A 26,548-nucleotide genomic window follows, 5' to 3' on the forward strand; every position below is an offset into this window, starting at 1 on the left:
GTCCTTCTATATATTAATCTCTTGTACTGGTCCTTCTATATATTAATCTCTTGTATTGGTCCTTCTATATATTAATATCTTGTACTGGTCCTCCTATATATTAATCTCGTGTACTGGTCCTTCTATATATTAATATCTTATACTTGTCCTTCTATATATTAATCTCTTGTATTGGTCTTTCTATATATTAATATCTTGTATTGGTCCTTCTATATATTAATCTCTTGTACTGGTCCTTCTATATATTAATCTCTTGTATTGGTCTTTTTATATATTAATATATTGTATTGGTCCTTCTATATATTAATCTCTTGTACTGGTCCTTCTATATATTAATCTCTTGTATTGGTCCTTCTATATATTAATATCTTGTACTGGTCCTTCTATATATTAATATCTTGTATTGGTCCTTCTATATAATAATCTCTTGTACTGGTCCTTCTATATATTAATCTCTTGTATTTGTCCTTCTATATATTAATATCTTGTACTGGTCCTTCTATATATTAACATCTTGTACTGGTCTTTCTATATATTAATATCTTGTACTGGTCTTTCTATATATTAATATCTTGTACTGGTCCTCCTATATATTAATCTCTTGTACTGGTCCTTCTATATATTAATCTCGTGTACTGGTCCTTCTATATATTAATATCTTGTACTGGTCCTTCTATATATTAACATCTTGTACTGGTCTTTCTATATATTAATATCTTGTACTGGTCTTTCTATATATTAATATCTTGTACTGGTCCTCCTATAAGGCAATCCCATTCTTTGGTCTTCCTATATAGTAATCCCAATGACTGGTCCTCCTATATAGTAATCCCATTCACTGGTCCTCCTATCTAGTAATCACAATGACTAGTCCTCCTATATAGTAATCCCATTCACTGGTCCTCCTATATAGTAATCACAATGACTGGTCCTCCTATATAGTAATCCCATTCACTGGTCCTCCTATATAGTAATCACAATGACTGGTCCTCCTATATAGTAATCCCATTCACTGGTCCTCCTATATAGTAATCACAATGACTGGTCCTCCTATATAGTAATCCCATTCACTGGTCCTCCTATATAGTAATCCCATTCACTGGTCCTCCTATATAGTAATCCCATTCACTGGTCCTCCTATATAGTAATCCCATTCACTGGTCCTCCTATATAGTAATCCCATTCACTGGTCCTCCTATATGGTAATCCCAATGACTGGTCCTCCTTTATAGTAATCCCAATGACTGGTCCTCCTATATAGTAATCCCATTCACTTGTCCTCCTATATAGTAATCCCATTCACTGGTCCTCCTATATAGTAATCCCATTCACTGGTCCTCCTATGTAGTAATCCCATTCACTGGTCCTCCTATATAGTAATCCCATTCACTGGTCCTCCTATGGAGTAATCCCATTCACTGGTCCTCCTATGTAGTAATCCCATTCACTGGTCCTCCTATATAGCAATCCCATTCATTGGTCCGTCTGTCTTAGGCCACCTATTTGTAACGGTCTTACTTTGCTTTTTGTATAAAATCACAGTTCGTCGTAGTCTCAGAAAACAGTGCCAAATTGTAGAAAGTCATGTCGAAGCTGACGTCGTTAAAACAATGAAATATCATTTCTATTCAACCGATTACTCTATAAGCATCGGCAAGCATATGATATCGATGTCAGTTGATTTCGATCGTTCGAATTTGATTCAATGTTTTAATTTTCTTAACCAATATTATATTTCAAAGATCCACATTCGAAGTAGTCGGCAAGATAGAAACCCAGGCGGAAGAAGAGAGGATCACCCGGTACAATGTTCCTGTGGCTGACCAGGTGACCGTTCAACAGAACGATTATATTGGCATCTACCGCTCTGACAACCAGATCCTATCCTCTCATTGCAGCGATCAGCCGGAGCATTCTAACTGGAAAGCATCGGATGGTTATGTACGTGTTTTTCTTACACTTCTCAACATATATAAATGTTCTACGAACTTATTCTTTTCTAATAATCGTTTAACACTGAATTTATTAAATTTGATCTACCAACTGTTTAAATGTATCTATTCAACATACTAGTACCCAAGCAATTCTAAGCATGTACATGTATATATGTTTATGGACTGACCTGTTTTTTATCTATATTCCTTGACAGACGGCATATGTTGCTCAGGCTATCGTGAATACTTTTGATAAAATGAACCTAAGTTTTATAACAAAACTGCCTTCAAAACTTCTGCACGGCTCAATTGCAATCGTTCTACTACAGTGTGTGTGTGTGTGTGTGTGTGTGTGTGTTGTGTGTGCGTGTGTGTGTGTGTGTGTGTTGTGTGTGTGTGTGTGTGTGTGTGTGCGTGTGCGTGCGCGTGCGCGTGTGTGTATACCACGTGATTAATTACGTCATAAAACAGTGTGTGTATACCACGTGATAAATTGCGTCATAAATCAGTGTGTGTATACCACGTGATAATTTACGTCATAAATGCTACGTCGGAAGGCAGCATTTTGCTTCGAATGAAGACTTAAAACAAATATAACTTCACTTTTTCTACACCATTTTAAATGAAACAATTAGCGCAGTCTAGGCCTCTTACAGAGCCCCGCCTTCGGCCTTTTACCAGAGTTTGATTGAGGATTTAGTTTCTTAAATCACTTCGACAAACCTTTTCACAACACGGCCGTCTGACGGAGCACTATCAAAACAATATTATGAAAACAGGTTTGTCAAAGTGTTTGATGAAACTAATCACCTTATCAAACTTCGGTATTAAAACGAAGGCGTGGCTCTTTAAGCGGCATAGACTGCCCTTTGTTTTATTCAAAATGGTGTTGTAAAACAAAATCTAGCTTTGTTTTCGGTCTTTATTTTAAGCAAAATATTGCCTTCCGACGTAGCATATATGACGTTATTTATCACGTGGTATACACACACTGTACTCTATTAGCGCAAAATGAAAAATCGTACGGTAGCAGTGAGTACCTTTTATATATTTTAGTTCAATGACGTCAATGCCGATGTGACGGTTGGTGCCAGCCTATCCTTTAGCAATGCCTACGACAGCTGTCAGATTTATTCTCTCCGCTACGAGATGGACCCGGCCTAAGCCTACAAAAAGATAGAACTGCCCCCATTTCTCGAAACAATTTAAGCCCAACTTGACAGGATCAAGGAAACCTCACTATTTGTGTTTTCTATTATTTCTGTAATGTTAACATTCTTAAGAGTTTGAGTACTTTAGAAGGAAATAATGATTTTTTTAATCACGAAAACCTTTTTGGTTTAGATGAATTAAAATAAAATAAAAAGTTCTACTTAATGAAATATGCTTCTTATGTTTGTAAGCTTAAACACTTTCGAGAAATTGGGATCGAAACGTGTCGTTGCAAACATAGTATTGCAGATATACAAAACAAAGACTTGAGACATAAGCTGTAAAATGTATCAAATTTTGATAAGTTGTCTATTAGTTGTTTTTAGTCTAGTTTGCATATGTCAATATTAGGACTGATAAGTAATCATAAGTGGATGGATATTGATCTATCAATAAACATTTTGGCTGACTTTTATCAAACCAAAAATTTAACAAGTTTTTTTTACAATTTGCTGCAGTAGATTCAACTACTGAGCTGGTCCCTGTGGTTTAAACACTTGCAAAAAATAATACATATAAGGTATATTTTCAGCGTGATTTACAAATCTTTAAAAAGTCTTAATGCATACAAGGAATACTGCTAAAACATCATCGAATATCACTCTAATACCACCTTTGTATGCATTTTTAAGCCAGCAAACAGAAATAGGTCTTGCAATAAATGTGACGTAATATGGAAATATGACGTCATAGTTTCCTGTGACAAAAAAACCCAACATATTTGATGTGATGCCCCAAACTGTTTACGACCAATTTCGGCTTGCTGTGGTTGTGCTGCTAATACTTGCAAATGAATGACGGACATAGCATGGTTCTAATAAAAAAGACAATATTACAAAACAACATTTTTCCAACCTTATGCCTGCTATATTTGCAATGATGCAACTACGATGATTAATGAAGCAGTTTTCTCCCAACATGGACTATGAGACACAACAACGCCCTTACAAAGGGACGTTGATTTATATGTTGTTTTATAAATACGATTTATTTCCAGACACGAATGTACATGAACAGAATAAACTATGTTGCATTGCATTATCTTGTTTTTGACAGCTTTATAAATGTGTAAACATTGTACCGTAAACAAACATGGCAGTTTTGGATTTTTTAAACGAGTATCAATTTCGACAATCAATTTCTAATTGCATTTACCATCAGACAAGGCATATTTAATCCTGAATTAGTACACTTTTTAAAGGAAAATGTACAAAAATGTTCGATTATGTATCTTTTGTTAAACCAAAAGATAAACAATGGGATGTTGGCTGTCCTGATCGCTTACCTGATGAATATGCTAAAACATCAGTTTTGAAAGGGCGATTTCTGATCGCATGCTCATGAAACCTTTGATTGACACTTGAGATAGCAGTTGACCTAAGTCTGTAAAGTTTACGGCATGAAAGTGGTCTGAAATGTATATGTGTGTAATCAGGGAGAGAGATCGAATGGTATTGACAAAGCATACAAAGTTTGATCTGACAATATTTAATTATCGTATTTAAAGCTGCACTCTCACAGATTGAACGTATTGACAACTTTTTTGTCTTGGAACAAGCCATGTTTTGCGAAAATCCATGGAAACTAGACATATAAGACTGCTGACAAAATATAAGAACGCAGATTTTTATATGTAAGTTAAAAAAATGATGTTTTATGCATTTTTCTTAAACTTTGTAACGCGTTAAGCCATAAAACTTCTTTTTTTCGAACGAAAATATGAAAATCTACGATCTAATTGTTTGTCAACAATCTTATATCATTAGTCTGCAGATATTTACGCAAAAATTTGCTCTTTCCAAGAATAAAAAATAAAAAAGTTGTAAAACGGTATATCTGCGAGAATGCAGATAATAAATCAACTGTACTTGCATGACATACCTCTATTGCAATTGCTCTAATGCACAAGTAATAATTCAGAGTTAATAAGGATGACACTTATCTCAGTATTTTCGATAATCCAAACAGTTCGTTCTTTTTAATAAATAGTACCAAAGCCTTTTCATATTAAGTTTCTTTTTCATTTGTAAAAGTAAATCCATTCCAATTGTAACAATATCGATTCAGAATTTCTCACAATTCCTTGGTTAACCCGTCACTGAATGAATATAAAAGCGAACATCTTTGCCGATGAACTTATGAGCCGGAATTGCACGTGGCTACACACAGGAGCACGTGACTACACACAGAAGCACGTGACTACACACAGAAGCACGTGACTAAACACAGAAGCGCGTGACTATAGACAGGAGCACGTGACTAAACACACGAGCACGTGACTACACACAGGAGCAAGTGACTACACACAGGGGGCGTGAGTCGAAAGGGGTGGAGCCAGACGATCAAAAAATGTGGGAAGTGGGAACACCCTGATTTTGGAGTTCTAAAGAAAATGGAACACAGCGTAGTGATGACGAAACTCTAACAAATGGTTAACCTGAATACTAAAAGGACGGGCCATCTATTTCTATATGAGTTTGTTTGACGGCCCACTGACCAAAGCCTAGCAAAACGGTATGGAGGCTATTCGTCCAGACGTGTGTGTGTGTATTTTATGTTTGTAACATTGATGATTTACCAATGTACATTATACAAACACCAACTCATCGGTTGTATGTTTACATTTACACATTTTCATTTTTAATTGTGCCGATTGCAGTTTTATTCTCGTTGTATCTATTCAACAGAAGGTTCAATCGTGTTTATAGAGTCGTTTATGGTAAACACTTGTAATTCTGTGAAAGTCACATGCCGATTTTCACGATGCGGTTTGTAGAAGACAGATTTCAGTTCGTAGTTCTACAAAGTACACTGTATGGTGGTGACTTTTTATTCGCAGTTGAACATGTTTACGAGATGAAATTAATTTTATTTATAGATAGCTCCGCCTTAACCATGTCTTAACTCCTCCTTACGTCTTTCGGAAATTTCCGCTATCACTCGGCTCTATTTAAACCAATTATGGATACTTTTGACCATGGACATTGCGAACCTTATTATGGACATCACGAATCATCTATAATATCTGCACTATGGGCTATGATTTGGAAACAGGATGGATTATAAATTATTTCATGTCGAATAAAATAATATATGATATTACAACATGTTTTTGTCTATATAATAGTAATAAATACGCACATATGACATGAAATGAGATGTATGCAAAATGATACTTGACTCAAACACAACAAAATGTAAGTCATTAGCATTAAATTATACTTCAAGAATGAAAAGTCCCATTGTCTTATTTTTCTTTTAAAGCTGCACTCTCACAGATTGACCGTGTTGACAACTATTTTTATTTAATGTTTTGGAATGAGCCAATTTTTGCGTAAATGTCTGAATAAGACTGCTGACAAAAGATCATATACAGTTTTTCAGTTTTACGTTCGCAAATTGATGTTTTATGGCTAAAAGTGAAACTACAGTAACGTTTTAAGAAAAATGAAAAATGTCGGCAGTTTTCCAAACAATTTAGATCTGTTTTATTGTGAGTAATCTTATTATTTGTATAGAAAGCATTGCTGCCAAAATTAGCCGAGTCTGGGACAAAAAAAAAAGGTTGTCAAAACTGTCAATCTGTGAGAGTGCAACTTTAAATTACTATAAACACTATTTTAAATTCTACCATTAGAGGACACTTTCTTGCCTTTTTGCAATGTTTAAGATTGCAAGTAATATTAGATAATTTAAAATTTACGAAGAAAAAAATCTAATTTTTCATTAAGTTGAAATTATTCACTAAGATAGCCCCAGAGGTTTATTACCTGGTAGCTGGTACTGTATGGATAAAATACACTTAGATTACAACTTCATATAACTCGTACATTATACTGTAACGAATATTAATTTATAAGTAATTAATAAAGTATCTTAATGATGAAGTCAATTTATTGCTAATAAACAATTATTACTTGCTGCTACCTTTTATACCCCACCCACACTCAACAGGCAGGGCTTCACACATTTAGGTGAAGCGGCCCTAGCCCTTTTGGAGGGGAAAAATCGCGCGTTTGTTTTTCTAATCTAAGACTCACGATATCTATTTTTTCATGTTCTTGAAATCCCCCACTTGATTGTTATGGTTCACAGTGGCAGATCCCGTAATTCATAACTGGGGGACACAAGTGGGTTGGAGGGCTGTTCTTCCATCCACATGGATATTTTGTTTCAATGATGTATAGAAATTACACGTTTACACCATACATGCTTATTAAGATAGTAAATGTATAACATCAGACAAAACAAGGTGGATATCATTATGATGTCCATCAAAAGTTTCGTGGGTTTGCTGGAGCAGGTTTTGAACAGGGACTTGCGTTAGAGGGGCGTTACTTAGGGGCACAACTTTTTGGACATGATCCCTCGAGTGATCATGACATTAATATGTTTAAAATGTGGGAAGTGGGGTTTAGGGGTACTCCCCCTAGAATATTTTAAACATTTTTAGTCAGAATTGGTGCATTATGGCGTAATTAAGTACTTTTTTCTGAGAAATATTGACAAAAAATTAACCTTTAAGTTTACTTGCGGGCCAACTGGGGAGGGGGGACACAGGCCCTACCGCCACACACACACACTGAACGACCCGCCCATGGTCCACTTGTAAATAAAATAAATGAACAATTTTTGCTTGCTTGGGTATATAAGTAAAAAAAACTGACAGGGGCAGTATAAATCTGGGTCCGTGAGCCCAGCTCAGATACCCCCAACTGCAATTGACTAAATAATATGGTGATTTATAACCCATTTAGGAACATTGATCGTCAAAATAAAATAAAAAATGAAGTTAATTTTAGTTTTTATTGTGAAATAAAGAGAGAGTACTCGGACTTACAACCGGGAATTTACAGTAAGTAGGCGAAGATGTTATCTCCCTTGCTTGATTCGACGGAAATAAACGAAAGAAAATCCAATTCGTTAGCTCCGCCCATTCACCTTCGTTTCTTTCGGTGACATTTACCATATAAGGTATAGGCGAAATCGTCTATCCTTGTAATTCTGAACTTGTTGGACTGCAAATGTTCATTTTACGATTGCGAGTGTCGACTGTAGGATTGCAGTTTTACATATGCATGATTCGGCTTTCTAAATTACATCATCATATTGTTAAAGGCAAGTTATACGATCTATGTTTTAGTGAGTTTACACAACACCACTAATCCTAAACAGACACTGAGATACATATAGGTTTGGTCGAGACAAATCATCCTTCTTCTCAGTTTCATCAACATTCGAATGTGTAAAGCGTTATATTCAACAATATGTTTTCACACACAGAGAAACATGTATTTTATCACAGATACCTCTATGAGATCCAATATTAAACGCTTTATATATTGATCAGTTTCAACAAGATCAGATCAAACATTTGGCCTCTATAGTAGAATCAAAGTTTGTCTATGAATTGACGAAGTGACCACGTTTTTGCCCCGGATGACCAGGTATCGAGATCCAACATTTAAAACAAATGTGTTGTGTTTCAGCAGCTTGGTTCCTCGGTGTGTGGATACATATTGGCAGTGAACTGTTCAGTCCCATGTACCGATGAACAGCAATTCTAACATATTCAATGTTTATATTTCTGCTCCTTAAAGCTGCACTCACACAGATTTACCATTTTTACAACTATTTTATTTTTTGTCTTGGAAAGAGCATTTTTTGCGTAAATATCTACAAACCAATGATATTAGACTGCTGACAAAATATCAGATCGCAGATGTTCATATTTCCGTTCGAAAATTAATGTTTTATGGCTTAAACAGTTACTAACGGTTTAAGAAAAATGCATAAAACATCAATTTTCGAACTTAAATATAAAAATCTGCGATCTTATTTTTTGTCAGCAGTCGGTTTCCATGGATTTTCGCACAAATTGGCTCGTTCCAACACAAAAAATAAAAAAGTTGTCAAAACGCTCAATCTGTGAGAGTGCAGCTTTAAAGTTTCATTTGTATTCAAAATCAATTCATACACATGTATACAAACATCAATTTGACTGATTAACCTTTACTCACTTACTGAAAAATGCATTAATTGAAAATATTAATTACTGATAACAAGATTGTAACAGTGTATTTAATAGCAGAAAGCGCAACAATATTAAATAATTGGTGAATGCTAAAATATTTACTGTGGTCTACTAAAGTCTCATAAGGTACAAATACCGTGTTTTATTCTCATATTCTTTCAAATTCAACTCTTTATCATTCATAAGAACCATTGTTTTTGTGTCCATATTTGGTTTTTGACATTTATTCATCCTTTTTGGAATATTAAAACAATTTTATTGATTGTGGTAAATCTTATCTGGGAGTAAGAGTGCATCTTAAATGGCAAATGTTCTATGGGACAATTCAACCTCGACGCTGATAATAAGCCATGTGGACGTACTGTACACGCGTTAGTTCGAATGACGTTATTTACATAGACACGTCATTTGACCAATCACAGACGTCGTTTCATTACAGAGGTATTCCGAAGATGTTGCGTTAATCGGATTATGAATGCAATTGAAAGGATATACGTTCATCTAAGGAACGCAGTAGGGCTGTACAGATCATGATTGAGTAGAATGAAATATGACTTTTACAAAGCAAACATTTGTGTCTATTGATTTGGTGTTGTGACCACATGCTACTGATAAAGAAATCCATCTTGGTCCTTTTTAAAATAGTTTCTTTTAATTTATCAATACATGCATTATTCTTTCGAGTGTTATTTTTAGTGGTATTACTATTATTATTATTGATATTACTTTAGAAATATTTCAACTTAGGGACTAGTTCAAAAATTGCAGAACAATGCTTTCAATAGTTTCCACGTTGCATGATAAAATATGAAGTTTAGTTTGTTTTATAAAACTTTACACTTTAATTGATAATGAAACCTTAAATTATAATAGCCCTGCTTATCATTATGAAAATTTTGATTTTAAATACCAACTCAATCATAACAACTCGGCCATCTCCGAGATAGATATAGGCCAAGGTATTCCGATTGATATCAAATAGATGAAGGTTACACGGTACTATTAAAATATCGTTTATGTTTGTAAACCTCCTACGCAGTCATCTCCCTTGGTGACAGCAAAATGCCGAATTTTGAAAAATTAACCTTGCGCTTAATTGTTTGTTTTGAAAAAGTCATTCAAAAGAATGAACTCCAGATAATTCCCCTTTGATGTATAGTATTTTTATCCCCGTTCTATATACTCATATGAGTGAAATGTGTTACAAAAACTTATACATAATATAAAGCAAGGAATTCACATAACATGCCGGTACAAATAAAAGGTGAATTTCATGCTATTGATATCTATGTATTAGACCATTGACTCTATTTCATCCGAAGAAACGAATGTATATTTTTGTTATAATTTAGTTTAAACCGGAGGATTAGCTTTGGGAAAAAAACAGAATATCTATAATTCCGGGCTTAAACTATTGTAACAATATAATTTACCATAATGTCCTTCGAGCATATAAACACCCAACATAAAACAAAATATTATCATTAAAATAATAACCATTTTTGGTTATCTGCATGTACGTTTTTCTTCTAATTTCATTGCGCCGACTTGATGCTATGCATCAACTTTTTTTCTTGTTACCTTTGTTAAACGACAAGGCAGCAGTGAACATAGGCAATTCTCCGAGCATCACAGTTTCCCTAAAGTTTCTCCCTGTTGCGCGTTCTTTGAATAATTTCTTCTTCTCATCCTCCCCAAACCCGTCAAGCAACGATTTGGCAAGATCTTGGTTATTTTTGCAGACTGCCAGATGAAAGGCGGTGTGGCCTTCGCAATCTTCTTCCTCACGCGGAAGGGAAATCAATTTCGGGTATTTTTTAATCATCTTCTTCGGAACGTAATTCTCAACGGTAATATAAAGAATATTGTTTTTTCCTTTTAATTTAGTTTTCTTTTCATTTAATGTATCAATAGACAGGTCTATCTCTTGTAATAGCTTGTTTATATTTTCCTTTTCGTCTTGACCGTTCACGGCTAGTTTATCCAGTATAAATACCTCTTTGATTGCCTCAACTGTACTATGTATTGTCTTTTCTGTTTTTGTATGATTTTTTTTCTGCCATCATTTTGAATTTTTTTGATACGTTTAATATCTGATAAAATCAATTCTTGCACGTAGATTTTAAGATCTATCACTTTGGAATGTTTCAATTTATCCAACGTTTGTCTATCCCAAAGACTTCAAACATGATTGAATGTTTAATAAGATAACGATAACACACACTAAAAGCTTTAACAAATTACAATATTTGCGGTTAAAGTATTTATGGTAGGATGATGATATTAAAGCTTATCCATGAACAGCCCGGGCTTCCGTACGTATCTACTGTCTGATAACGTTATAATATCTGCACTATTGATATTGTCAAATGTTTGTCATTTGTTTCATAATTGATGACCAGATAAAATGAGCGGTGAACTCGGAACGCCATCCAATCATTATTCGAGATCAGTATGTGCAGATTTTGTTTTGATCGATTGTGAGGTATTTGTATTTAGATTTGTATTCTTACCCATGTAGAAATATACAGTACATGTATATAAACACATAAAACATATAACATGAGGGATTAAACGTGTCCTAAGTTTAATACAAGCCATTAATATGAATTATTTCAGCTGACTTATCATTTCTACATTATTGAAACAGATTCGCGGAGGGGTTGTAACATGCGTATTTTCACCAAAGGTCCCGAACTAGCAGTTGATTGCAATCAGTTGTAACTTTGCGATTGCCCTTTGGAGCCAGTTCCTCTAAAATAATCGTATTGATGACTGCGTGCGTGCGTGCGAGTATGTGTGTGTGCGCGCGCGCGTGTGTGTTTCGGTGTAACAGCCCTTAATAAACATTAACCAATTGGACTGATTTGCTGTCACCTGTCCGTTGGTTTTAGAGGGATTTGGAAAGAAGTAAATTCTTAAAACGAACTTTTGAAAAAGGTTATTCAATAATGTGTTTTCGGTTAATAAACTAACGTTTTAAAAACTAGTAAATGATACAGGAAATCCCATAGAGTTTGATCTGTCGCTGCGCTAGGAGATTGGGCAACCATTTAGATGTTTTTTACTAATATTGTATTATTACATATCAGGTGCATTAGAATTGCAAATCATTTTGCAATATCATGGCCAGGAGAAAAACTGGTTATCAGTATTGCATATCAGCAAATTTATACTTATGAACGAAGGCCTGGTTATCAGTAAGGCACTTTAATATAATCTTGAAAGATTGACACTAACAGCAAGCAGATTCAACTATCAAGGCCTTTTTAAAAATACTTATCTATCTGATAACGAAAACTATTTGCAAAAATGATGGCTTTCTACAAAAGTACGCCGTTTGCCGAGAACAAAAAAAGAAATGTTGACAAATTCCACGAGTTTGGAAATTTATTGACATGCTTTAAAAACCAAATGTTTTGCAGTGGATATGATCACTGACCATATACCCAGATATGTTGACAAATTCCACGAGTTTGGAAATTTATTGACATGCTTTAAAAACCAAATGTTTTGCAGTGGATATGATCACTGACCATATACCCAGATATGTGCCCAGCAGTACAGTCGATATGACAACTGACCACGTACCCAGATATGCGCCCAGTAGTTCAGTGGATATAACCACAGACCACGTACCCAGATATGTGCCCAGTAGTACAGTTGATATGATCACTGACCACGTACCCTGACATGTGCCCAGTAGTGCAGTGGATATAACCACAGACCACGTACCCAGATATGTGCCCAGTAGTACAGTTGATATGATAACTGACCACGTACCCTGACATGTACCCAGTAGTGCAGTGGATATAACCACTGACCACGTACCCAGATATGTGCCCAGTAGTACAGTTGATATGATAACTGACCACGTACCCTGACATGTACCCAGTAGTGCAGTGGATATAACCACTGACCACGTACCCAGATATGTGCCCAGTAGTACAGTTGATATGATAACTGACCACGTACCCTGACATGTACCCAGTAGTGCAGTGGATATAACCACAGACCACACACCGAGATCATTACGAGACTACACAATGATAACTCAAAAAAACAAAATATTCAAGAGAATACAAAATGATTACTCAAGATACGATAAATGCACGAAAATACACAATGATTACTCAAGATACAATACATTCATGAGAAGGCATAATGATTACTCAAGATACAATACATGCACTGGAATACAAAATGATAACTCAAAATACAATATATGCATGAGGATACACAATGATTACTCAAGATAAAATACATACACTGGAATACACAATGATAACTAAAAATACAATATATGCACGATAATACACAATGATAATTCAAGATACAACAGATGCATGAGAATCAGAATGGTTACTTAAGATACAATAGATGCACGATAATACACAATGATAACTCAAGATACAATATATGAACGAGAACACACACTGATAACTTAAGATACAATACATGCACGAGTATACACACTGATAACTCAAGATACAATATATGAACGAGAATACACACTGATAACTCAAGATACAATACATGCACGAGTATACACACTGATAACTCAAGATACAATATATGAACGAGAATACACACTGATAACTCAAGATTCAATACATTCACGAGAACACACACTGATAACTCAAGATTCAATACATTCACGAAAACACACACTGATAACTCAAGATTCAATACATTCACGAGAACACACACTGATAACTCAAGATTCAATACATTCACGAGAACATACACTGATAACTCAAGATTCAATACATTCACGAGAACATACACTGATAACTCAAGATTCAATACATTCACGAGAACACACACTGATAACTCAAGATTCAATACATTCACGAGAACATACACTGATAACTCAAGATTCAATACATTCATGAGAACACACACTGATAACTCAAGATTCAATACATTCACGAGAACACACACTGATAACTCAAGATTCAATACATTCACGAGAACATACACTGATAACTCAAGATTCAATACATTCACGAGAACACACACTGATAACTCAAGATTCAATACATTCACGAGAACATACACTGATAACTCAAGATTCAATACATTCACGAGAACACACACTGATAACTCAAGATTCAATACATTCATGAGAACACACACTGATAACTCAAGATTCAATACATTCACGAGAACACACACTGATAACTCAAGATTCAATACATGTACGGCATAAATTACTAAAGATACAACAAATGCACGAGAATACACAATGATAACTCAAGATACAATGTATGAACGAAAACATACACTTATAACTCAAGATACAATACATACACGAGTATACACAATGATAACTCAAGATACAATACATGCACGAGCATACACAATTATAACTTAAGATACAATACATTCACGAGAATACACAATGATAACTCAAGATACACCGGAGCCTTGAAGGGCCATAAACATCGCAGTGCCGAATCCAAACACATTCAATGTGAAAATGACTACAAATCGGATAACATCGCCCAACATGACTTTATGCAGAATAACACCAAAAAAGCTGAAGTACTTGAATGCTCTCATAAGGAAGATGAGAAACAGCCAACCAATTATCACAGAAACATACAAGCAGAAGTTATCATACTGAAAACTCGACCCGTAGTTGTTTATTGGGGTTAACCAGAAATCAACAATCAGGCTGAGAGAAAACAGGGAGAGCAACAATACACAATGATAACTCAAGATACAATACATGGACGAGCATACACAATGATAACGCAAGATTCAATACATGCACGAGCATACACAATGATAACTCAAGATACAATACATGCACGAGCATACACAATGATAACTAAAGATACCATACTTGCACAAGCATACAACATGATAACGCAAGATACCATACTTGCACGAGCATACAAAATGATAACGCAAGATTCAATACATGCACGAGCATACACAATGATAACGCAAGATACCATACTTGCACGAGCATACAAAATGATAACGCAAGATTCAATACATGCACGAGCATACACAATGATAACGCAAGATACCATACTTGCACGAGCATACAAAATGATAACGCAAGATACAATACATGCACGAGCATACAAAATGATCACTCAAGATACAAATCTATGACATGGCATACTTCAAAAGTGTATTCAAATTCTAAATACAACCAATGAAGCGGAGTTATGGAGCGTTCGTTCTGAATAGGGCATCACTACTGCCCTCATGACTCATAAAGGCAACGATCACAACGTTTTATATGATAAACATCTATTCTACGATTATCTGTATTGGGTCTGCTGTTTGCTTTGACAGGATGGACTTTCTCTGTACCAAGTTTTTTATCTTCCGGTTTCCTGTCTTCCTTTTTATTTTTGTTATCTCTGTCCAGTTCATGTTCAAAACGGCTTACCAACGATCTAATAGTGAGAATTCTTTTACCATCTATTTCCTCTCCTACCCTTCTGGTGAGACATTCGGGAAAGAAGCCCTCAAGATAGAGGATGAGTGCCAAAAGATCAAGCTGCCAATAACGATCATGTGGATGGTCGTTTCTAACATTTCCTACTAGTTCTGTGCAAGTTGCACTCATCAATGCTATAAGGGCGTTCAATATGACAACAACTGTCATGATTTCATAGACGAAAAAGATAACAATGCATATTTCTGGATACCTAGTTTCATAAAAGTTTGGAACGTCTCCTAAACCACCAATGAGTTTAACCATCGATAATAACGTGCGTCTATAGGTGCTGTAGTTTTCGTCGTCAATAGCACCGGAGCCTTGAAGGGCCATAAACATCGCAGTGCCGAAACCAAACACATTCAATGTGAAAATGACTACAAATCGGATAACATCGCCCAACATGACTTTATGCAGAATAACTCCAAAAAAGCTGAAGTACTTGAATGCTCTCATAAGGAAGATGAGAAACAGCCAACCAATTATCACAGATACATACAAGCAGAAGTTATCATACTGAAAACTCGACCCGTAGTGGTTTATTAGGGTTAACCAGAAATCAAGAATCAGGCTGAGAGAAAACAGGGAGAGCAACAATCTAAGTGATACGTTACTGTACGGATTTAACTTGATAATTTTGTTCCATTCGAACGTCTGTCGGCAACAAGGACAACCAAGTTTTATCCATTTAGCTACTTCTGGAATCAAAAACACCATTCCCCATATAAGGCTAAAAACTGCAAAACCTGTCAACATCTTGTCCTCAAATACCCGCCTCATGTACGTAGGAGAAACTGATACATCAAACGTACCAGTAAAAGTGTTGCTTTGTTGGACCGCCCTTGAGGTTGCATACCATGTTAAGAAACAAACAAATATGAAATGAAGAAAGCACCACAGCCAGATAAACCATTTGTAATATTCCCACTTTAGCTTTATTAGGCGCTTAACCATCGGTGCCAACAAAAACGACAGCGCATCGGAAGGAGGGATGTCGAACAGTAGGTACAGGATAGACTGAGAAGCCACTTGGTCTTTTTCCCTGTCTGCTGTGGTATTTTGTTCATTGGTGGTATTATCTTTGCTTTTCCTCTGTGCATTGTTTTGCTCAGCCTTTTCAGTGTCAATCGTTCTTCCATCATGAAAACAGACCCGGGATTTGCAAAAAGGATCGTCCTGAACAATGGGTTCTAGGACAGTTATGTCGTACCTTTTAATGTCAATAAGACAAGCATCGATCTGTTTTTTGTAATGCTAAAATGGAAAAAAGAAATAGCAGTGTGTTAGTTTTCGTGCGCAACACGCTAACAAACTGCACATTTCAACGGTGGAGCAGACATTGTTTAAAAATGGTTTCATATCAATGTATTGTTTTATATATCACTCACCTTTGTGTTGTATATCGCTAGGAATGATTTGCTAAGTCCATATTGAATGGAAAGCTCAAGGGGAGTGAACTGTTTTTCATTTTTCATTTTGCACAGCGGGATATCGCAAGTTTCATCTTCTTTTTCATTGCTGATATAATCAAGCATATCAATCACATCAGATTCCTTATCTGGGTACATACCAGCGTACCTGAAATAAAAGGATTTTGCTATCAGCACCAAACGTTGTCATTCTAGTAAATATATTATTTGAAAGGTTTGTTGCATCATTTTAATTTCATGATCCTTTTACTTTTCATTAGTTCACATGATTTTGTTCAGTCACTGCTGCATTTTAATAACCATCGATATATTGACAACGTCGAATACTAGATTGCCTTTCTGATGACCTGGTGGTTTCCAAATCTTGCGTGTTGATGATTTCCCTGCTCGATACCCGTATTTCTGCAGTGTCAATTATCGTACACCTGTAGTACCACCTACCGTATACCTGCAGCACCACCTACCGTATACCTGCAGTACCACCTACCGTATACCTGCAGCACCACCTACCGTATACCTGCAGCACCACCTACCGTATACCTGCAGTACCACCTACCGTATACCTGCGGTACCACCTACCGTATACCTGCAGTAACACATACCGTCTACCTGCAGTACGACCTACCGTATACCTGCAGTACGACCTACCGTATACCTGCAGTACCACCTACCGTATACCTGCAGTACCACCTACCGTATACCTGCAGTACCACCTACCGTATACCTGCAGTGCCACCTACCGTATACCTGCAGTACCACTTACCGTATACCTGCAGTACCACTTACCGTATACCTGCAGTACCACCTACCGTATACCTGTAGTACCAACTACCGCATACCTGCAGTACCACCTACCAGTACGACCTACCGTATACCTGCAGTGCCACCTACCGTATACCTGCAGTACCACTTACCGTATACCTGCAGTACGACCTACCGTATACCTGCAGTACGACCTACCGTATACCTGTAGTACCAACTACCGCATACCTGCAGTACCACCTACCAGTACGACCTACCGTATACCTGCAGTACCACCTACCGTATACCTGCATTACCACCTACCGTATCCCTGCAGTACCACCTACCGTATACCTGCAGTACCACCTACCGTATACATGCAGTACGACCTACCGTATACCTGCAGTACCACCTACCGTATACATGTAGTACCACCTACCGTATACCTGCAGTACGACCTACCGTATACCTGCAGTACCACCTACCGTATACCTGCAGTACGACCTACCGTATACCTGCAGTACGACCTACCGTATACCTGCAGTACCACCTACCGTATACCTGCAGTACCACCTACCGTATACCTGCAGTACGACCTACCGTATACCTGCAGTACCACCTACCGTATACCTGCAGTACCACCTACCGTATACCTGCAGTACGACCTACCGTATACCTGCAGTACCACCTACCGTATACCTGCAGTACGACCTACCGTATACCTGCAGTACCACCTACCGTATACCTGCAGTACGACAAACCGTATACCTGCAGTACCACCTACCGTATACCTGCAGTACCACCTACCGTATACCTGCAGTACGACCTACCGTATACCTGCAGTACGACCTACCGTATACCTGCAGTACCACCTACCGTATACCTGCAGCACCACCTACCGTATACCTGCAGTACCACCTACCGTATACCTGCAGTACCACCTACCGTATACCTGTAGTGTCACCTACTCTCTTCTTGCAGTACCGCCTACTGTATATCTGCGATGTCACACACTGTATACTTTCTGTTTTAACTACCGTAATCCTGCAGTGTTACCTACTGTATACCTGCAGTGACACCTATCGTATATACGCAGTGCCTTCTACGGTATTCATGAAGTACAACCTACTGTATACCTGTAGTGTGCTCCAGTGTCACCTTCTGGTTAATCTACCGTATACCTACACTGCCAACCTCTTTAAACTTCCAGTGCCATTAACTGTATGTGTGCAGTACCACCTACCATAAAGCTGTCATTCCAGCAACAGTATATCTACCGAATACATGTACCTGCATTGTCAGCCACCATAAACCTCCAGTGCCATATAACGTACGTGTACATGCCGTACACATCCAGTGTAACATACAATGCCTCACGTACCATATTTTATTCCTTTAACTCACGTATATCCAAAGTGTCACATTCTTTATACGTGTAAGACCACCTACTGTATACCTACAATGAAGTGTCACATACCGTATACCTGCAGTGTCACCTAAAGTATACCTGTAGTACCAACTACCGCATACCTGCAGTACCACCTACCAGTACGACCTACCGTATACCTGCAGTGCCACCTACCGTATACCTGCAGTACCACTTACCGTATACCTGCAGTACGACCTACCGTATACCTGCAGTACGACCTACCGTATACCTGTAGTACCAACTACCGCATACCTGCAGTACCACCTACCAGTACGACCTACCGTATACCTGCAGTACCACCTACCGTATACCTGCATTACCACCTACCGTATCCCTGCAGTACCACCTACCGTATACCTGCAGTACCACCTACCGTATACATGCAGTACGACCTACCGTATACCTGCAGTACCACCTACCGTATACATGTAGTACCACCTACCGTATACCTGCAGTACGACAAACCGTATACCTGCAGTACCACCTACCGTATACCTGCAGTACGACCTACCGTATACCTGCAGTACGACCTACCGTATACCTGCAGTACCACCTACCGTATACCTGCAGTACCACCTACCGTATACCTGCAGTACGACCTACCGTATACCTGCAGTACCACCTACCGTATACCTGCAGTACCACCTACCGTATACCTGCAGTACGACCTACCGTATACCTGCAGTACCACCTACCGTATACCTGCAGTACGACCTACCGTATACCTGCAGTACCACCTACCGTATACCTGCAGTACGACAAACCGTATACCTGCAGTACCACCTACCGTATACCTGCAGTACCACCTACCGTATACCTGCAGTACGACCTACCGTATACCTGCAGTACGACCTACCGTATACCTGCAGTACCACCTACCGTATACCTGCAGCACCACCTACCGTATACCTGCAGTACCACCTACCGTATACCTGCAGTACCACCTACCGTATACCTGTAGTGTCACCTACTCTCTTCTTGCAGTACCGCCTACTGTATATCTGCGATGTCACACACTGTATACTTTCTGTTTTAACTACCGTAATCCTGCAGTGTTACCTACTGTATACCTGCAGTGACACCTATCGTATATACGCAGTGCCTTCTACGGTATTCATGAAGTACAACCTACTGTATACCTGTAGTGTGCTCCAGTGTCACCTTCTGGTTAATCTACCGTATACCTACACTGCCAACCTCTTTAAACTTCCAGTGCCATTAACTGTATGTGTGCAGTACCACCTACCATAAAGCTGTCATTCCAGCAACAGTATATCTACCGAATACATGTACCTGCATTGTCAGCCACCATAAACCTCCAGTGCCATATAACGTACGTGTACATGCCGTACACATCCAGTGTAACATACAATGCCTCACGTACCATATTTTATTCCTTTAACTCACGTATATCCAAAGTGTCACATTCTTTATACGTGTAAGACCACCTACTGTATACCTACAATGAAGTGTCACATACCGTATACCTGCAGTGTCACCTAAAGTATACATGCAGTGTCACCTAACGTATTCATGCAGTGTCACATACCGTACACATGTAGTGCTACCTACCGTATTCTTGCAGTACCACCTACTGTTTATCTGCAGAGCTACATCCGTATACAAGCAGTTCTACAAACCGTATACAAGCAGTTCTACAAACCGTATACAGGCAGTTCTACAAACCGTATACAGGCAGTTCTACAAACCGTATACAAGCAGTTCTACAAACCGTATACAAGCAGTTCTACAAACCGTATACAAGCAGTTCTACAAACCGTATACAGGCAGTTCTACAAACCGTATACATGTACTTGCAATAATACCTACTGTATAAGTGCATGACATATATTGTCGCCTTTTGTATTTGTTGCGTATAAATTAGCTCCTGCGTTCAGCAGTATATCCAACATATCTGTAAAATGCACACAAAAAGACATTTTAATCAAACTATAAGATAATATATTTTAAAGTACATGGGCAGACCAAGCAACCAAAACATATCAAACACCTTGTAAACAGGCACAATGTTGAGACACCAATCACGAACGCACAACAATACAATAATGACAGTTACCATATGCATAACAACATATTTAATAACGAATATTGAGAGTTCATTTCTAGGGGTTTAAACCAAATATTAGGTACCTAACCTCACATTTCTCCAACCATTCATCATTGGCGGTACATCAGAAATATTTAATACTTAGTAATCGCTCAAATAAATTCTTATCTGATTATGACTAACAAGTAATTAACATTGTATGAATGTCCTTATAATTCCAACTATACTTCTTTACAAAGGCACAAAATAAAGCTTGCATGAAGTTTAAAGCTTTAACAATCACTCAGCTAGAGATATGCATTGCAAGACCTTTGTGCACGTGTGAGCTATATGCGTTACATAGGAGGGATTTGTGTCACGTGTGAGTTATATACATGACTTAAGAACTATCTGCGTTAGGTATGAGCTATATGCGTTCGGTGTAAGCTATACGAGTTACGTGTGAGCTATATGCGTTTCATGTGAGCTATATGCGCTATGTGTGAGCTATATACGTTACGTGTAAAGTAAATGAGTAACGTGTGAGCTATATGCGTTACGTGTGAGCTATACGCGTTACATGTGAGCTATATGCGCTATGTGTGAGCTATATGCGTTACGTGTAAGCTAAATGAGTAACGTGTGAGCTATGTGCGTTACGTGTGAGCTGTATGCGTTTCATGTGAGCTATATGCGCTATGCGTGAGCTATATACGTTACGTGTAATCTAAATGAGTAACGTGTGAGCTATATGCGTTACGTGTGAGCTATATGCGTTACATGTGAGCTATATGCGCTATGTGTGAGCCATATGCGCTACGTGTTACCTAGTAACCTTACGTGTGAGCTATATGCGCTACGTGTGAGCCATATGCGCTACGTGAGAGAAATTTGCGCGTGAATATATGCACTACGTATAAGCTAGTAACGTTACGTGTGAGCTATATGCGCGACGTGTGGCCCGTATGCACGACGTGAGAGCTATATGCGCGACTCGTGGCCATATGCACGACGTTAGAGCTATATGCGCGACGTGTGGCCTATATGCACGACGTGAGAGCAATATGCGCGACGTGTGGCCTACATGCACGACGTGAGAGCTATATGCGCGATGTGTGGCCTATATGCGCGACATGAGAGCTATATGCGCGATGTGTGGCCTATATGCGCGACGTGAGAGCTATATGCGCGACGTGTGGCCTATATGCACGACATGAGAGCTATATGCGCTACGTGTGGCCTATATGCGCGACAAGAGAGCTTTATGCGCTACGTGTGGCCTATATGCACGACGTGAGAGCTTTATGCGCGACGTGTGGCCTATATGCACGACATGAGAGCTATATGCGCGACGTGTGGCCTATATGCGCGACGAGAAAGCTATATGCGCTACGTGTGGCCTATATGCACGACGTGAGAGCTTTATGCGCGACGTGTGGCCTATTTGCACGACATGAGAGCTATATGCGCTACGTGTGGCCTATATGCGCGACGAGAAAGCTATATGCGCTACGTGTGGCCTATATGCACGACGTGAGAGCTTTATGCGCGACGTGTGGCCTATTTGCACGACATGAGAGCTATATGCGCTACGTGTGGCCTATATGCACGACGTGAGAGCTATATGCACGATGTGTGGCCTATATGCACGACGTGAGAGCTTTTTGCGCTACATGAGAGCTATATGCACTACGTGTGGCCTATCTGCACGACGTGAGAGATATATGCGCGACGTGTGGCCTATATGCACGACGTGAGAGCTTTTTGCGCTACATGAGAGCTATATGCGCTACGTGTGGCCTATCTGCACGACGTGAGAGATATATGCGCGACTTGTGGCCTATATGCACTACATGAGAGCTATATGCGCGACGTGTGGCCTATATGCACGACGTGAGAGCTATATGCGCGATGTGTGGCCTATATGCACGACGTGAGAGCTTTTTGCGCTACATGAGAGCTATATGCGCTACGTGTGGCCTATATGCACGACGTGAGAGCTATATGCGCGACGTGTGGCCTATATGCACGACGTGAGAGCTATATGCGCGATGTGTGGCCTATATGCACGACGTGAGAGCTTTTTGCGCTACATGAGAGCTTTATGCGCTACGTGTGGCCTATATGCACGACGTGAGAGCTATATGCGCGACGTGTGGCCTATATGCACGACGTGAGAGCTTTTTGCGCTACATGAGAGCTATATGCGCTACGTGTGGCCTATCTGCACGACGTGAGAGATATATGCGCGACTTGTGGCCTATATGCACTACATGAGAGCTATATGCGCGACGTGTGGCCTATATGCACGACGTGAGAGCTATATGCGCGATGTGTGGCCTATATGCACGACGTGAGAGCTTTTTGCGCTACATGAGAGCTATATGCGCTACGTGTGGCCTATATGCACGACGTGAGAGCTATATGCGCGACGTGTGGCCTATATGCACGACGTGAGAGCTATATGCGCGATGTGTGGCCTATATGCACGACGTGAGAGCTTTTTGCGCTACATGAGAGCTATATGCGCTACGTGTGGCCTATATGCACGACGTGAGAGCTATATGCACGATGTGTGGCCTATATGCACGACGTGAGAGCTTTTTGCGCTACATGAGAGCTATATGCACTACGTGTGGCCTATCTGCACGACGTGAGAGATATATGCGCGACGTGTGGCCTATATGCACGACGTGAGAGCTTTTTGCGCTACATGAGAGCTATATGCGCTACGTGTGGCCTATCTGCACGACGTGAGAGATATATGCGCGACTTGTGGCCTATATGCACTACATGAGAGCTATATGCGCGACGTGTGGCCTATATGCACGACGTGAGAGCTATATGCGCGATGTGTGGCCTATATGCACGACGTGAGAGCTTTTTGCGCTACATGAGAGCTATATGCGCTACGTGTGGCCTATATGCACGACGTGAGAGCTATATGCGCGACGTGTGGCCTATATGCACGACGTGAGAGCTATATGCGCGATGTGTGGCCTATATGCACGACGTGAGAGCTTTTTGCGCTACATGAGAGCTATATGCGCTACGTGTGGCCTATATGCACGACGTGAGAGCTATATGCACGATGTGTGGCCTATATGCACGACGTGAGAGCTTTTTGCGCTACATGAGAGCTATATGCACTACGTGTGGCCTATCTGCACGACGTGAGAGATATATGCGCGACTTGTGGCCTATATGCACGACGTGAGAGCTTTTTGCGCTACATGAGAGCTATATGCGCTACGTGTGGCCTATCTGCACGACGTGAGAGATATATGCGCGACTTGTGGCCTATATGCACTACATGAGAGCTATATGCGCGACGTGTGGCCTATATGCACGACGTGAGAGCTATATGCGCGATGTGTGGCCTATATGCACGACGTGAGAGCTTTTTGCGCTACATGAGAGCTATATGCGCTACGTGTGGCCTATATGCACGACGTGAGAGCTATATGCGCGACGTGTGGCCTATATGCACGACGTGAGAGCTATATGCGCGATGGGTGGCCTATATGCACGACGTGAGAGCTTTTTGCGCTACATGAGAGCTATATGCGCTACGTGTGGCCTATATGCACGACGTGAGAGCTATATGCGCGACGTGTGGCCTATATGCACGACGTGAGAGCTATATGCGCGACGTGTGGCCTATATGCACGACGTGAGAGCTATATGCGCGACGTGTGGCCTATATGCACGACGTGAGAGCTTTATGCGCGACGCGTGGCCTATATACACGACGTGAGAGCTATATGCGCGACGTATGGCCTATATGCGCAATATGATAGCCTTATATATTACGTGTGAGCTATATGCATTATGTGCGACCTGTTGGCACTACCTGTCAGATGTATGCATTAGGTGCGAGCTGTTGGCACTACCTGTCAGATATATGCATTAGGTGCGAGCTGTTGGCACTACGTGTGTGCTTTTTTGCGTAATGTGTGCTCTTTATGCGCTTATAGCGTACTTCATGAGTAAAATGCCAGCGATTTGCCTAATATGCGTTCTTAGCGAGCTATTTACGTAACGTGCTCGTTTTTTTCGTTTCGTGTGAGCTATTTGCGTAACATACGAGCTATAAGCAATATGGGAGAGCTATTTGCGTATTGTACAAACTTTTTGAGCTACATGCGAGCTACTTGTTTTATAAGCTTTTAGTGCGAGCTATATGCGTACATTATATAAAACAAACATGGAAATTAAATATATGAGGGTTCAAATAGCAGCAGTAAAACATAATATTTCATCGAGAAGCAAATGAGAAAAACAGTAAACCTCTGTTGAAGGACAAGGCCGATGTGAAGAGCGGTAGTTCACCGAGCATAACAGTCTGTGCAAATTTACGTCCAGTAGCGTAGGTAGTTAAATCTTTTGTTATTTCCTCTTTATTGTATCGGTTAAGCATTTCCATCACTAGCTTCTTATCACCTTTACAAACTGCCCAATGGAACTCTGTGTTACCTTCCCTACTATCTGATTTAGGTTCGTTCACTTCCTCCATATCACCTCTACAAACTGGCCAATGGAACATGGTGTTACCTTCCCCACTTTCTGATTTATGTTCGTTTTTCTCCATCTCCATAACCAAGGTATCTGTTTGTCTCCACGTCTCAAAGTCGTATTTATTAATGCTTGGACTGCGACGCGCCGTTTCTGAATATTGACAAAATTGCAAGACGATTCATTACAGTCGATAGCATGTCAAAGCAGACGACTTAAATTAAAGGGGCATCATGCTTTCCATAACAAAATATAAGTTATTCCTTTTAAATGATCAAAATGCAACAATTTTAACTCTAAAACTTTAAAAAAAAAAAACATTATATTTGTAATAAAATTTATTTTTCAACATTTCCATTTATTTATTTGCCACAGATCTTTTGTCAATACATTCTCCCATAGAGAACCACAGATCGTTCGTCAATATATGCTCCCAAAGAGAACCACAGATCTTTCGTCAATACATGCTCCCAAAGAGAACCTCATATCTTTCGTCAATACATGCTCCCAAAGAGAACCACAAATCTTTGGTCAATACATGCTCCCAAAGAGAACCACAGATCTTTCGTCAATATGCTCCCACAGAGAACCACAGATCGTTCGTCAATAAATGCTCCCAATGAGAACCACAGATCTTTCGTCAATATATGCTCCCACAGAGAACCACAGATCTTTCGTCAATACATACTCCCAAACAGAACCACAGATCTTTGGTCAATATATGCTTCCAAAGAGAACCTCAT

General features: G+C 39.2%; 2 protein-coding genes across 2 annotated transcripts in view; one reads left to right on the top strand and one right to left on the bottom strand.

Annotated features, from left to right (window-relative positions):
* The window catches only part of LOC128236358 (uncharacterized), a 47,455-nt gene extending 43,273 nt beyond the window's left edge, over nucleotides 1-4,182 (top strand). The window contains exons 30-31 of the mRNA XM_052951225.1: nucleotides 1,743-1,941; nucleotides 2,991-4,182. Of these exons, the coding sequence (XP_052807185.1) occupies nucleotides 1,743-1,941; nucleotides 2,991-3,098 (307 nt within the window). The 3' untranslated portion in view covers nucleotides 3,099-4,182. The remainder of the gene's footprint in view (nucleotides 1-1,742; nucleotides 1,942-2,990) is intronic.
* A 10,937-nt stretch (nucleotides 4,183-15,119) lies between these two features.
* On the bottom strand, nucleotides 15,120-25,954 carry LOC128237774 (transient receptor potential cation channel subfamily V member 3-like). The gene is made up of 4 exons (XM_052953363.1): nucleotides 25,581-25,954; nucleotides 21,074-21,158; nucleotides 17,032-17,221; nucleotides 15,120-16,897 (listed from the first exon to the last, which is right to left on the bottom strand). The coding sequence occupies exons 1-4, from the start codon at nucleotides 25,885-25,887 to the stop codon at nucleotides 15,404-15,406; spliced, it is 2,076 nt and encodes a 691-aa protein (XP_052809323.1). The 5' UTR covers nucleotides 25,888-25,954; the 3' UTR covers nucleotides 15,120-15,403.
* Between the last annotated feature and the right edge of the window lie 594 nt (nucleotides 25,955-26,548).

This window comes from Mya arenaria, chromosome 1 (genome assembly GCF_026914265.1).
Source record: "Mya arenaria isolate MELC-2E11 chromosome 1, ASM2691426v1".
Lineage (NCBI taxonomy): Eukaryota > Metazoa > Mollusca > Bivalvia > Myida > Myidae > Mya > Mya arenaria.